The sequence below is a fragment of the Fundulus heteroclitus genome, chromosome 5 (genome assembly GCF_011125445.2).
Source record: "Fundulus heteroclitus isolate FHET01 chromosome 5, MU-UCD_Fhet_4.1, whole genome shotgun sequence".
Classification (NCBI taxonomy): domain Eukaryota; kingdom Metazoa; phylum Chordata; class Actinopteri; order Cyprinodontiformes; family Fundulidae; genus Fundulus; species Fundulus heteroclitus.
In genome coordinates this window covers 20,902,293-20,915,053 of record NC_046365.1, presented here as the reverse complement: position 1 = coordinate 20,915,053, position 12,761 = coordinate 20,902,293, and the positions used below count along the sequence as shown (strand labels likewise).

General features: G+C 37.1%; 2 protein-coding genes across 2 annotated transcripts; both read right to left on the bottom strand.

Moving 5' to 3' along the window:
• Window positions 1-548: 548 nt before the first annotated feature.
• On the bottom strand, window positions 549-7,274 carry LOC105931525 (CD209 antigen). The gene is made up of 7 exons (XM_012870237.3): window positions 7,133-7,274; window positions 6,772-6,905; window positions 3,919-4,017; window positions 3,017-3,811; window positions 2,688-2,830; window positions 2,000-2,109; window positions 549-1,910 (listed from the first exon to the last, which is right to left on the bottom strand). Exons 2-7 carry the CDS (start codon window positions 6,875-6,877, stop codon window positions 1,772-1,774), a joined length of 1,392 nt encoding a protein of 463 aa, XP_012725691.2. The 5' UTR covers window positions 6,878-6,905; window positions 7,133-7,274; the 3' UTR covers window positions 549-1,771.
• Window positions 7,275-10,116: 2,842 nt separating this feature from the next.
• LOC105931455 (N-acetylaspartate synthetase) lies at window positions 10,117-11,507 on the bottom strand. The gene has a single exon (XM_036137159.1). It carries the CDS (start codon window positions 10,759-10,761, stop codon window positions 10,282-10,284), a length of 480 nt encoding a protein of 159 aa, XP_035993052.1. The 5' UTR covers window positions 10,762-11,507; the 3' UTR covers window positions 10,117-10,281.
• Between the last annotated feature and the right edge of the window lie 1,254 nt (window positions 11,508-12,761).

Sequence of the window (12,761 nt, the reverse complement as noted above, 5' to 3'; positions counted from 1 at the left end):
ATAGTACAGAAAAATATTTTTTGATTGACATGCGTAATGTCGAACTGAAAATGGCAAAATGTAAGCATGTCTTGTTTGTTAGGCATTAGGATTACTTGAATACTTGAAAATCATCACCATGATTTTTGCTGATGATGTGGTTCTGTGGGCATTTGTCACAAGGAGTAGGGGGCTGCCGTAGCAGAGGCGGCCGTGGTTATAAATTTCTTCATAAGTGGACATATAAAAATAATTCTTGGCACTAAAATAAAAAAATGGCAACTGTAATTTCCATTTTACCAATAAGCTAGCATTAGCACTATAGCACAGCTAACACCCACCGGAAGTATGAAAAGCAGCTGCTGAGTCTGAGTCAATGTTTCAAAAATACAGTATATAGAAGACCATTGGATTTTTCCTTTTGTGACCATTATGATTAAAATGATTTTAAAAACATGTGTGTTGGTAATCTGCTTAAAGTTAAATTGAAACATGTTTTGTATTTAAAGAACAAATTTAACCTCCCATAAATGGCGTGCTTCTAAAGTTAACAAGGTAGAGACATAAACATCACCAGAAGCTAGTTTATTGTAATATACTCTTAATTAGACATTTGCTGCATTCCAGTATCTGTGGTTAATCAAGAAGTAATTTTAAGCTTGCAGTGATACACACATTTAAAAAAAGAAAATCTGGAGGAACTGATTGGAGAGATGGAGATGTCAAATTAATAATACAGTGAGGAGAAACAGCTGCAAACATTTAGTTAACAAATAAGACGTGTTCCAATCACATAACAGTTACAGATATACACTCAACAAAATGAGTTGTTACTGAGCAATATACATAGCTACTTGTGTAGATCTTAACAGTTATCGAGTGCCTCGGGTTATGCTCCACGTTGGTGGTTTTTAAACTGTTTGAAAAAAAGAGCTAAACTGAAACAAACAAACTAAACTAACTAACAGGATTCCTGTTACATCAAAGAAAATAGTATTTCCTCTAAACTGGCTGTTCTTTGTTGAAACATTTCATCAATTCTCCGACACTTCATCAGTCTGAGGAGTTGTGGATAAATGTTGCCTTAAATGCAGCATAGAGAATCAAGTTTAGCTGTGACAATCAAAACTGGTTGCTCACACCCAAAACAGGACCAGCAAGCTACCAACTGATTGTTAGGACTCTGAAGGCCAATTCTTGTTTTTTCTACACGGATTATTGAGATGCATCAGGAGAAAATCAGCAACAGTTTAATCACTATAATCCAAAACATCATCCTAACCTTTTAAACAGACCTTAGAAAACTGTGGTATATACTATCTTTTTCAGAAGAAGTACTGGAATAACTATCAATTCAACCAGTCACAAGAAAAAGATTATTCTCTGCCAGCTCCATTTTAAAATGCAATACCTGAACATGTTCAAATATCCCAATGAGTCTGCAGTTAAAACAGAAATGTTGCTGAGTGCTTGAAAAAGGATTAAATAACTTTTTTAAGATAAGCAAAAATGTAAATATTTTTCTTAAAAATGTAAATATTTTTTTTTAATATTTTTTAAAAATTAAAACTTCCCACTGCATTATGCAGTCTCGCTGTGGGGAAGTTATGCTCATAGCATTGTTAATTTTTCTTCACACATATGATTTGTGTAAGCCAAAAGGTTGGATTTTGGTTCCATCTGACCTTCTTCTGCATTATAAGTGATTCAGTGTCTTTGTTGTATGTTTTTTTTTTCAGTTCATCATCCTCCTTGAAGCAAAACAGTGCTGCCGCAAAGCTGCAAAGAAACGCTACTTCTCACAAATCCAGTGTTGTTCAACGTTACAATTTTCATCGTTCCAGTCACCATTCCCTGTTGCACGGTGCCAGAACTCCACACAGTCCTGGTCCCTCCCTTGGTGGCTGTTGGGCTGCCCTTTAGCCCAGAACCTAAATGTTGCAGAGACGTAAAATAAAAATAAAACCAATGTTGTGACGTTGATGTTAAATTTTGGTTAGGAAAAAGCAAAGCTGCTTACGTTAGATTCAGTGGTGTTCCATCCACCCATTTCCACTGCCCTTCCACTCCTCCATCAGTAAGGCCAATCCACGCCTCTTTTTCAATACTATGTAAGCCATTGAGAAATGCCTAAGAGGAAAAAAGTAAGTCAGTTGCTGAAATACTAGGTTACCTATGTGAAACTCTTTCCCATCTTGCCCGATGTTAAAATGTTAGTATTTCCAAAACCACATTTAAAATGGATCTTAATATGAAAACTGAAGCATATTTTGTAAGACATTTAGTTGGGACTGTTCTATAAAGCGTGTGTGTTGCTTATAAAGGGCCCCTCTTGACACACATTAGGTATGTATCATATGTATTGTGATGAAGGATGGAATAGTTACAGTTTAGAACGTCAAAAGGGTAGAGTAAGTTACTTTTTGTGGCATCTTTCTTTTTCTTTCTTTATCCAATTATTGAGGATAGCCTCACAATTGTATGGTTCATTGGTCTACACACAGTGCAGCAATTATATTTATTAGACATTTATTGGTCAAACAGTGTGACTTATACAGTGCCTTGAGATGACATATGTTGTGCATTGGCGATTTATAAAGAAGATTTTATCAAATTGAATGGAATAGTTAAGATCAGTTTAGATATTTTTAAAAGATGTGCATAAATAGACTCTTTTGACACAGTCACGGTATATTGGATGAACTAACCATCTCTTCTTCACTGTTCACGATTGCGAGGTCAGCTCCTTTGCTTAGGCAATCCTCTCTGCTTAGTGTCCAGGTTTTTTTGATCGTAGAGGGCAAGTAGCAGCTATATTGGAACTTCTTCCAGCCAGCACTGCAATTCTTCTCTGATGCAGAAACACAATACAAAGTTGAAGAAGTTTGTTAGTCAGCCTAACCTGAAAACATACCTGTTAAAGAGCATTTATATTGTTGTTTTTTCATGAAGAGATGGAATTGAGTACTTTGAGATGGCAGAACAATGCATTTTTGTAAAAGGAAAAAATCTTTTTGGACTGTTTCCATGACTTTACCTTGAATAATTGCATTCAGCTTGTTGACAGAAGCCAGTAGCTGCTCTCGCTCGGCAGTTAGGTTGTCAGCTTTCGCTTTGAGCAGGTCTCGCTCTCTTGTTGCATTCTTAAGGCTGCTCTCGAGCTCGCTTTTTTCCCCCTTCACTGACGCATATGAATTCTGCAGGTCATCCTCTGCCTTCTTCAGTATGTTGTACATGTCTTGCAGTGTTTGGATCTTGGCTGTCAGGTTTTGGTGTCTGCTTGCGAGCTTGTCCTTCTCACTAATGGAGAAGTTGTACCTGTCATGTAGCTCCTCTACCTTCTTGACCATATCATTGTAACTGAGCTGGAGCTGATCTCTTGATCTGCTCACATTGTTGAACTTGTTCTCTAGATTGTTCCTGTCTTTAGTCACACTGTCACAACTGGCCTGTAGCTCTTTCTTGCTTTTGACAGCTGCATCATATTGTTTGTGTAAGTTGCTCTGGGCTGCATCCAAGGCATCTTTTTCTTTCTTCAGCTGGGCCATACTGCCTTTTAGTTGTTCCAGTTCTTTGTTTACAGCACTGCTGCTGGCCTCTGCCTGGCTTAGCTTAAGTTTAAGCTCATTTCTCTCATTCACCAAATCTCTGTTAGTGCTCATTACTTGCTCTCTTCTCCTTGATATATAGTCATTATTCTCCTGTAGCTGCTTGCGACTGGCTTCAAGATCTTTTTTCGCTTGTTGCACGATCTTCAGTGATGTTTGCAGCTCCTCCTTGTTTTCCATAAGAGCTTTTAATTTGTTCTCATTGTCTTGTTTTACATTGTCACCTGCTCAGAAGATTAATAAAAACATTAATTAAAACACTAATCAGTAATTTTTATTTTTATATAAAGCATTGTGAATGACTGGTAAATTAGGAACAAAGATTACTCACAGCTCACACGTTGGCCTATGAGCCAAGCCACCAGTACCACGCAGAGCAGTCCAAGACCAATTGTCGCGACCTTAAAGCTGTTGCCTCTCAGGGCATAAACTGAATGGTGGCACGGAAAGCAGAAGCAGAAACTTGGAATTAATGAAGTGAGCCGAGGAAGTTGTGGTTTTACTGGGTTGTGTTGCAAAATGCTACGCAAACTTTATACCTTGTTATTTTTGAAAGAGTTATATTTTTGAAGCTTTAAAACAAGTGCTAGCACAAAATATATTTTTCAAATTCCTTATTTCACAAGACAGACTGAAACTTTAACAACCAAACCTGAAATTAATTGTACCCCTGGCAGATTTATGTTTAAAGTAATATTTTCATTAAAAGAACACATTTCTTTTGACAGAAAGTAACAAAATGCTTTTGAGTGGGCCTGACAGAACCCTTACTTGAATCCAAGGGACCTCTATGGAGCATGCTAAAGATTAGGGTGGCAATCCAAACTCAAAGTATTTTCTTTACTAAGGAAACTCAAAAAAGTGTGAACTGCTTTTGCATTCACTTCTCTTGAGTCAATTCCTTAGAGAATTATGTCATGTTCCAGCTGCAGGCTTTCCTTACCAGCTTTGCAAATCTATAGACTCACATTTTTGTCTCTTTTTTGCGAAATTGTTCAAGCTCGGACTGATCGAATGACAAGTATCTGTAAATAGCTACTTTCAAGTCATTCTAACACATGAATAGGCCTCATCTAAACCTTTCTTTTATAGCTCTGGCCATATGTTTAGGGTTGCATCCCTGGACAAATCTCTTCAGCTTTTTCATGCTGCCCCTTGCACGTTTTGTTCCAGGATTGCCCTGTGCCTATCTCCATCCATCTTCCAATCAACTCTGACCTGCTTTCTTGTCCTGTAGAAGAAAAGCATCCCCACAGTCTGATGTTGCCAGTACCATGTTTCACAGTAGGGTTGTGGTATGAAAGCTATACACTGCTACTTTTCTGTATGTATGACAAGTTCTCTTGGAAAGCTTTCTTATAGCTATTAATTCTCAGTCCAAAGGTCCCCACACCTGAGCCGTGAACCTCCAGAGTTACCAGGGGCCTCTTGGCTGCTTCTCTTAATAAGGACATTCTTCCCCAGCCTGACAGGCTAAAGAACGAGATCCTTACTGCATTAAAGTAGATCCACTAACCAGTGAGTACATTAGTGCTTCTGCTTTTGTTCCGTACTCTTTCCATGTTTGGGTGATGAACTGAATATTTGGCGTGTTATTTTATAACCTAACCCTATTCTACTATGTATTGCAGTCAAGGCCTATACATGCCTATAAATGCATTCTTGCACAAATGCCCTTTGCACAATCAAATTCTGTACATACAAATGTTTTTTTTAAATACTCACCTGTACACTGTGACTTTCTCATGCATTGTTTACATTTCAATTGTTTTTACTTTTGAATCACTGCTGCACCCTATACTGTATTTTAAATCTACTGTAATCCGCAAGCTGTATTCTTGCACAAATGCCCTCACACAATCAATTTTGCACATACAAATGGTTTTAAAAATACTCACCTCTACACTGCGACTTCTCCTGCATTGTCTACATTTAAATTGTTACTTTTAAATCACTGCTGCACCTTATACTGTAATTTGATTTTTACTGCAACTTACAAGCTGCATGCAACAAAATTTCGTTCTGTACGCACTCTGTGCGTACAAAATGACAAATAAAGTTGTCTAAGTCTAAGTGTCTAAGTCTACATACCTTGCTATAGAAACAAACGTCTAATGGCATTTCATACTTCACAAGGCCCCAGACTCACAATTTTGTCATAGACCATACAAAAAAACAGTCTGCCTGGAATATCTGTCAAAAACAAGCTGCAAGAACTCCCAAACCAGGACTGCTAGAAAAAAAGTTTTTTGTTGATCTATAGCATAAAATCAAATGAAATTACTTAATTGTTGCTCATCAGAGCAGATTCACACTTTAGTGAATTCAATTTAAAGGAAGCACTGTTTTTTTTTTTTTTTTTGTTATATTATTTAAAAGAGGCAAGCGTAAATTCCACGAATTTGCAAAAGTTTCCCCCCTCTCTGGCGACAAGCTGAAATTATGGAAATGTTGTGCATCTGCATGAGAGAAGAGGAAAAGCATCTGCTGCTGCAACGGCACAAATCTTTTGTTTAGAGGCATAATGTCTTCTGAGGTAAGATAGCTATAAATATTGAAATCAGCCCATGTTCTCTCATGAATACATCGATTTTAGAGGAGACTCAACAAAAGTAGTCAGGTGAACGAGAGCGTGCAGCGCTTCACAACCATGGCGCATGCCCAGAGAATTCAACCCGAATCATTCTGTCATGAACTGAATATCCAGCCTAAAGAAGCAACCAAGCTAAATGGAGAATAACTAATTATACACGCCGAGCAATTGTAAGGGCATGTATAAGATAGAAAGTAAATTATATTTAACTTTAAAATTTGCACTATGCACCTTTAACATTTCCTTTTGCAATAAACACATTATGGGGGAAAAGATCTGCTGCTTTCTGCAAAAGCAAATGACACAAGTGGACGCACAAACAAATATGTGGTTGCCCTTTAGCTGATGTTTTATTTTTTTTAAAACTAACTCAACAATAGAAATAAAACAGGAAAACTAAATCTTTGAGCTGTGTACAAAGCTGCAGATATTCAAAATTGCCCCTGAGAACCATCTAGTAAGTTTTGCATTGTAGATGCAATACAAATCAACTATTATCTACAAATTTAAAAGCTGTAATGTTAGATACTGTATAACAGCTATCTGTTAATGAAAGAAAAGCTTGAATAAAAATTAGGATTGTTTCAGTACCTGAAGAGATAAGATTTTTTCCATGAGTAGAAAACTTTTTGTAGTTAATTTCACTCCTGTCCATGTCCATATCACTTCCTGTGTAGGCTCGGTACTCGACGCTCATCTTTCCGTGTGTGATTAATGAGCCAAAGCTTTAAAAGGGAACAATTTGCATTGTTAGATTTTGAAAGAGAACCTAAACTTGCAGCAGTGTGACCAAAAAACAACACAAACAATGTCTGCTTTATGTCATTACACCTGAAAATGTCACTTTGTTGTGAATTAATCGTGAACGTGAAAGTAAAGCTGAGCTTCATGTGACGATTAATGGAAAACTTGTTAAGAATTCAGAATTTCATAGATGAGAAAATATACGTACCCCTTTTGGCAGAGAAGCTAACAAACACAGTGGAAGAACTGCTGCGAGGAAACTGGTTTAAAGTAGAGAAGCAATAAGTCAAATATGCTTTTTTTCAGCTACCATCAACTATGATGTGTCCTCTTGTGGAAGTGGTGCTGTGTGACTGATGGATGGATGGGAGGAGCAAATATCTACCTTGTTTATGAATGATGCAGGAACAGTTTAAATTTATTATTTATTAGTTGTTACTTTTACATTTTTAGGGGTTTTAATGCAAAAATCTCTCTCAGTCATAACATCATAGGTTTTATTGCATAGTAATTACAAAACAGGGCTTATGACTAATCAGCCTTAGAATGTATTTTCAAACACTGGCTGTATACTAAAAATAAATTGTTTTTCACATATTGCATTTTTTTTTTCTTTATCTTTGGAATGTTTTGAAGGATCCTATGATCAACTGAGCTGATGCAGCCTTTTCCAACAGAAGCTTTGAGTAAAACAGCCAGGTCAGCTTTTTTGCCTCGTGATGATGTTTGGCTTGTTAAAGGCTAAGTCCACTCACTTGGACTGTTTTTATGTTTCATTTCTATTTGTTTGTGTTGTTTTGTTTTTGTCTTTATGTTGTGCCACTAGCAGTAAAGATCAGACAGAACTGATCAGAACAAGATCTCATTATGTGATTTGTTTTATTCCATATTTCTGCATAAACGGCAAATATAAAAGATTGTGAAAATGACCAATTACGCTGTATTTCAAAGATATATTATCCCATATGTTTTGGCAAATAGAGTCAGGCTTTTAACCATCAGACAATTTCAGTTTACTCATGTCCAGGATATTTCAAAACTTTCTTGTCTCAGTACGCAAGAGCTTCTCGGAGTCGTAGGTTACCTTACTAACAGTAACTGTAAATGCTGATTTAGGGAAAATTTTGCTGATCAGGAAACTATTTTTTATCTGTTGGTTTGCAAAAAAGTCAAGATGGCTTCCTGTGTGTCTCACATTTCATATTGCACAACTTCATCTGTCAGCAAACTTGAATAGAACTAATTTTCGACAAGAAGATTGTGAAGGTGTGACACACTATATGTTTTAAAGTTGAAGGATTTGCTCAGCTACCTCTCATACAATTTGCTTAAGAGGACAACCCCTTATACCCCTTTCACATTCTCATTGGTAATGAAGAGAAGTTTTGGATAAGCGCAATTTTGTTTTTTTATTTGACCTTTAGATCAGTGTGTCTTTCTAAAAAACAACAAATAGATCGAACAGTGGCAGTTCCTGAAATTGGTAGGTTTGGTCCACATCCTTATAATGTGATTTTTAAGTGCATGAACTTATTTTCTGTTGTAGTCACAGCTTGAAAATATTTAAAGAGGTAGGATGCAGTGTTCACCACCTTGGTAACACCGTTTATTAACAATATCTTTCGTCAGCATCAGCAAGTTCATTCTTTAATCCTCAAAATCTTCTCCCTGACTTAAAAAAGCCTTTTGTAACTTTAATCTTTTTTTTTTTACCTTAAACCACGTGGCATGAGTTTTCTTTTTCAAAAATTATGTCCATAATCCATTAATAGTTTTTTCTTCATCAACATCATTAAATTCAGCTTGAGTTTGTTTCTTACTACCTTATGTCCTAGAGACCTATTGTGCAAAAATCTGGGTCACAACATGTTGCTGACACAAAACAAAAACAAGAATGACACATGATGTTTTGATTTATTTAGCAGGTGCATTGCCAAAAAGAGAAAAAAAAAAACAAATTATGTCTAAAACTCTGAACAAAAATCCCACAGATTTTTATTTCAATCATTTTCTTTTGCCTTCTTTCCTTTTTGCACTACTTTGTGTCAATCTATCACATAAAATCCCAATAAAACACAATACCATCAGAATGTGTAAAAAGGGGAAATATTTCAAGAGGCTGGACTATCTTTTCTCTATTCTTGAGATATGAAGCCTCTTTAAAGATATTTGCAGTTGTCAGTGTTAGCATCACACAGACATGTAGATAAAGATATGAATACAGATAACGAAATACAATCTGATCTACTTTGAGGTAAAAGAAAATCATACACAGTATTTTGGACGTCATTTATTTGTGGATTTTCTAGGTCTGTGTGACTTAACCTGACTTTGTATTTAAAGTGTAACGGGGACCAAACTTTTGTGCAATTTTTTTTCATATACTCAACTTGTCAAGAATTTGAGAAAGCCTTTTTTACACTTTTTAAACAAAGTATTACCCACAGAAATAAAATAAATAAAAACATAAAACAAACCGAAATATTTCTTTGCAGACGCTAAAAGGGAATAGTGATTTTAAACAGCAACTCAAATCTGCCTAACCACCAATAGTAGTTTAACATTAGCAAGAAAACATGACTGTCAAAATCAAGTTTAAAATATGATAATTCTTAAATGGCTTGTACTTGTATAGCGCTTTAACTAGTCCAACCACCCCAAAGCGCTTTACACTACAGTCAGTCATTCACACCCTGATGGTGGCAGACTGACAGACGCGAGGTTGCCATACATTGGCGCCATCTGACCACAAACAGCATGGCATTCAGGTAAAATGTCTTGCCCAAGGACTGAGACAGTCAGAACTGGGGATTGAACCAGCAACGTAACCAATTGCAGGACAAACACTCTAACTCCGGCGCCACTGTCTCCCCTCATTGTAATCTAAATATCTTTGGATGACAATTAAAACAGATGTAAATGATTTATTAAAAGCTCCTGGATTAAAGTATTTTAGAACAGTCTCAAAGACATTTCGTGACATCACAGATTAAGTTGCTACGATGCTTCAGTCACGAAGCACCAAAATTGACAAGAGGATCACTCTTATTATTCACTTATGCAAACAGCACCAAACTAACTTGGAAGTCTTTCCTACTGCCTGTACAGCAAGGATTTGGTTCATTTCAAGGGACATTAAGTAATCAATGAAGGTAAAGTTAGTTAATTTCAGTCATCTTCAGGAATCCTGAACTCGTTTCAAAGTGGTTCAATTGCTCCACAACTGCACAAAACCTCCTCTGCAGCAGAGGACATTCATCAAACACTCTTTCTAAAGAGGCATCCTTTCAAATAGACGGAAAAGACCACGCAGAATGTTATTTTAGATTAGTCTTTATATGTGTTTTTGTGCAGAGGTCAGTGTTGTCCTTTTGAAGTGATTTTGCTGTGCAGCACATTGCGGCGGTAGTGATGATGCTTGACCCTGTAGAAAATCTGTTCCAGGAAGGACCGCGACGAACCAGGTGTGACGTAGCCGTTGGTGACTCCGACGCAGTGGAAACCCAGACGTTTGTAGAGCTGATGTGCCGCGGGGGTGTAGGCTGTGGTCCCCAGGACGACGGAGGCGTATCTGTGAGCCTCGGCAAACTGCAGCACTTTCTGTCCCAGCACAACACCGACTCCGCACCGCCGGTAGCTCCGGTCAACACACATCCTCAGCAGCTCGACAACATCGTCTGAAAGGCGAACTGCTGCAACAGCGCCCACAACATTACCTTCCAACTCTGCTACCCAAAGACAGGAGCCTGAGGAGGAGGAGCAAGAAAGACCACAAAGGCAAATTATACAACAGCTTAATAACTGGTTAATGTTTGTTCTGAGAAATTGACACTCCATAGTGTCCTTTAGGCTCCATAGTGTCCTGCCAATAACTTTTTACCATTTTGTCATTGTGAAGTTGGCGTTAAAAGAAACATGACTTTCAATTTTTTTTTATAAATAAATTATATACTATTTCTATTCAAACTCCCAAATGAGGGATGTAGAAAACATGTGGAAGATGGTGGTCTGTACCTCTTGGCTTTTTATCAAAAACTAATTCAGCACATCATCATGTACACCATCCACAGTGAAATATGGTGTTGGAAGTGTCATATTGTGGGGATGCTTTATTTTAGGAGGGACAGAAAAACTAGTTGGCATTGATGGGACATTGGATGTAGATAAATACAGGTCATAGTTGATGAAAGCTAGTTAGAGGAAGCAAGAGACTTGAGACTGGAGTGTAGGTTTAGTTTCTAACAGGACAACAACCCTAAACGTTCAGCCAGAGATATATGACCTGGTTTATTTTACAGCATATTCATGTGTCAGAATGGCTCCATCAATGTACAGAACTAAATCCAACCGAGAATGTCTGGCATAAATCTGTATGACTTTAAACTATTTTGTAAAAAAGAATAAGAAAAATGTTCAATCTCTCAATGGGCAAAGGTGGTAGAGGTGAAACTCAGAAGACTGACAGGTGTAGTTTCAATTGTAAAAAAAAAAACAGTGTTTCTAAAAGGTTTCTACTACATATAAATGTGAGTTCCACTTTTCAGATTTTAGTTGTACCAACTTTGTGTTGGTCCATCACATAAAATCTCAATAATCTTGCTGCAAGGCAACAGTGCTACCAACTGCGCCACTGTGCAGCCCCAGTTCAAACCAACAAAATGATTTTAGATGGAAACACACAACTGCCAGAGGACAGATAATGGCATGTTGTAGATATTGTTGTAAAACATAATTAGAAAGCATAGTACTGTGTTTTTTTAGAATGTAAGAAAGTAGCTAAACAAAAGTTAACAATTATTAAAAAGAAAGGAGGAAAATTGTTTGTTTTTCTCTAAATCAAGTAACATATACAGAATAATTAAAAATGCTTTTAAAGAAGGAGAGAATCATGATCCTTAAAGGTATTTTACCAGTGACTGCTGTGTAAAGCAGAAGACTCTCTGGGTGATGCCTCAAACCTCTAAAGGCGGTGTCTGGTACCATCTCCATCAAACCTTCACGAAAGATCCGATGCACTTCTGCTTTATCCTCCAGCTTGAATTCACGAACCAGTATGGTCTGACCATTTTGATCTTTCAACCTGGTGTTAGGTTGTTTTGCCATTTGTGTTTGGTGTGGTGGGCCTCCTCTCCAATTCAGGAAGCAATTATTGCAGCTCACAGGGCTGGTGCTACTGCTGAAAGACTTCAGCAGTAGCACAGTCTGCTGAAAGACTTCAGCAGTGTGTGTCTTTACAGATAACAACCCTGCCCTTGTCTTGAGACCAGTCTACAACCTCTTAACACTCTACGGCCTCTGGATAAAAGAACTGACCATCAAACTCAGAAATTTACTACAAAAAATACAAAAGGGACAGTGTTTTCATTTTAGAGAAAGCTAACCCACACGAATGTTATCTTTGGGGCTATTAATTAAGAATTTTAACGAGATTTTCTTTTCAAATATACAAAGGTAATACAAAACTTAACTTTGAGGATTAAAAAACACTTAAGTGTACAAGCTAGAGTTCAATGTGGATGTTCTCTGATCCAAACAGGGTCAAAATTGACTTCTTGGCAGTAAAAGCAGCCAGTAATTGTCATTTTGAGACAAGCTTAGTAGCATTCATTTTAGAGTTTGTCTAAGGAGAGCAGTTTTGGTCTTCTCTCTTGGCAAAGTTGGCAAAGTTGTGACACAGGAATAACTTGTACTAACATAAAACCTCTTGAAATGATCTTTTAATCTGCAGCTGTTCAGAAACGTGTTTGATGACTTCATAGTCCTTCAGTCTGGTTGTAGATATAAAATCCCTGATTTAAAAAACAAATGTCATGGGAAAAGTATTATCCTGGCTGTAG

What these genes read in the sequence shown, in the direction of transcription:
- LOC105931525 (XM_012870237.3), bottom strand. Translation starts at nt 6,877, where the DNA reads ATGAGCGTCGAGTACCGAGCCTACACAGGAAGTGATATGGACATGGAC. An exon ending in GCTGAATGCAATTATTCAAG is followed by an intron (nt 2,831 to 3,016) that starts GTAAAGTCATGG and finishes TTTCTGCATCAG; the next exon opens with AGAAGAATTGCAGTGCTGGC. An exon ending in TGAACAGTGAAGAAGAGATG is followed by an intron (nt 2,110 to 2,687) that starts GTTAGTTCATCC and finishes TTTTCCTCTTAG; the next exon opens with GCATTTCTCAATGGCTTACA.
- LOC105931455 (XM_036137159.1), bottom strand. Translation starts at nt 10,761, where the DNA reads ATGGAGTGTCAATTTCTCAGAACAAACATTAACCAGTTATTAAGCTGT.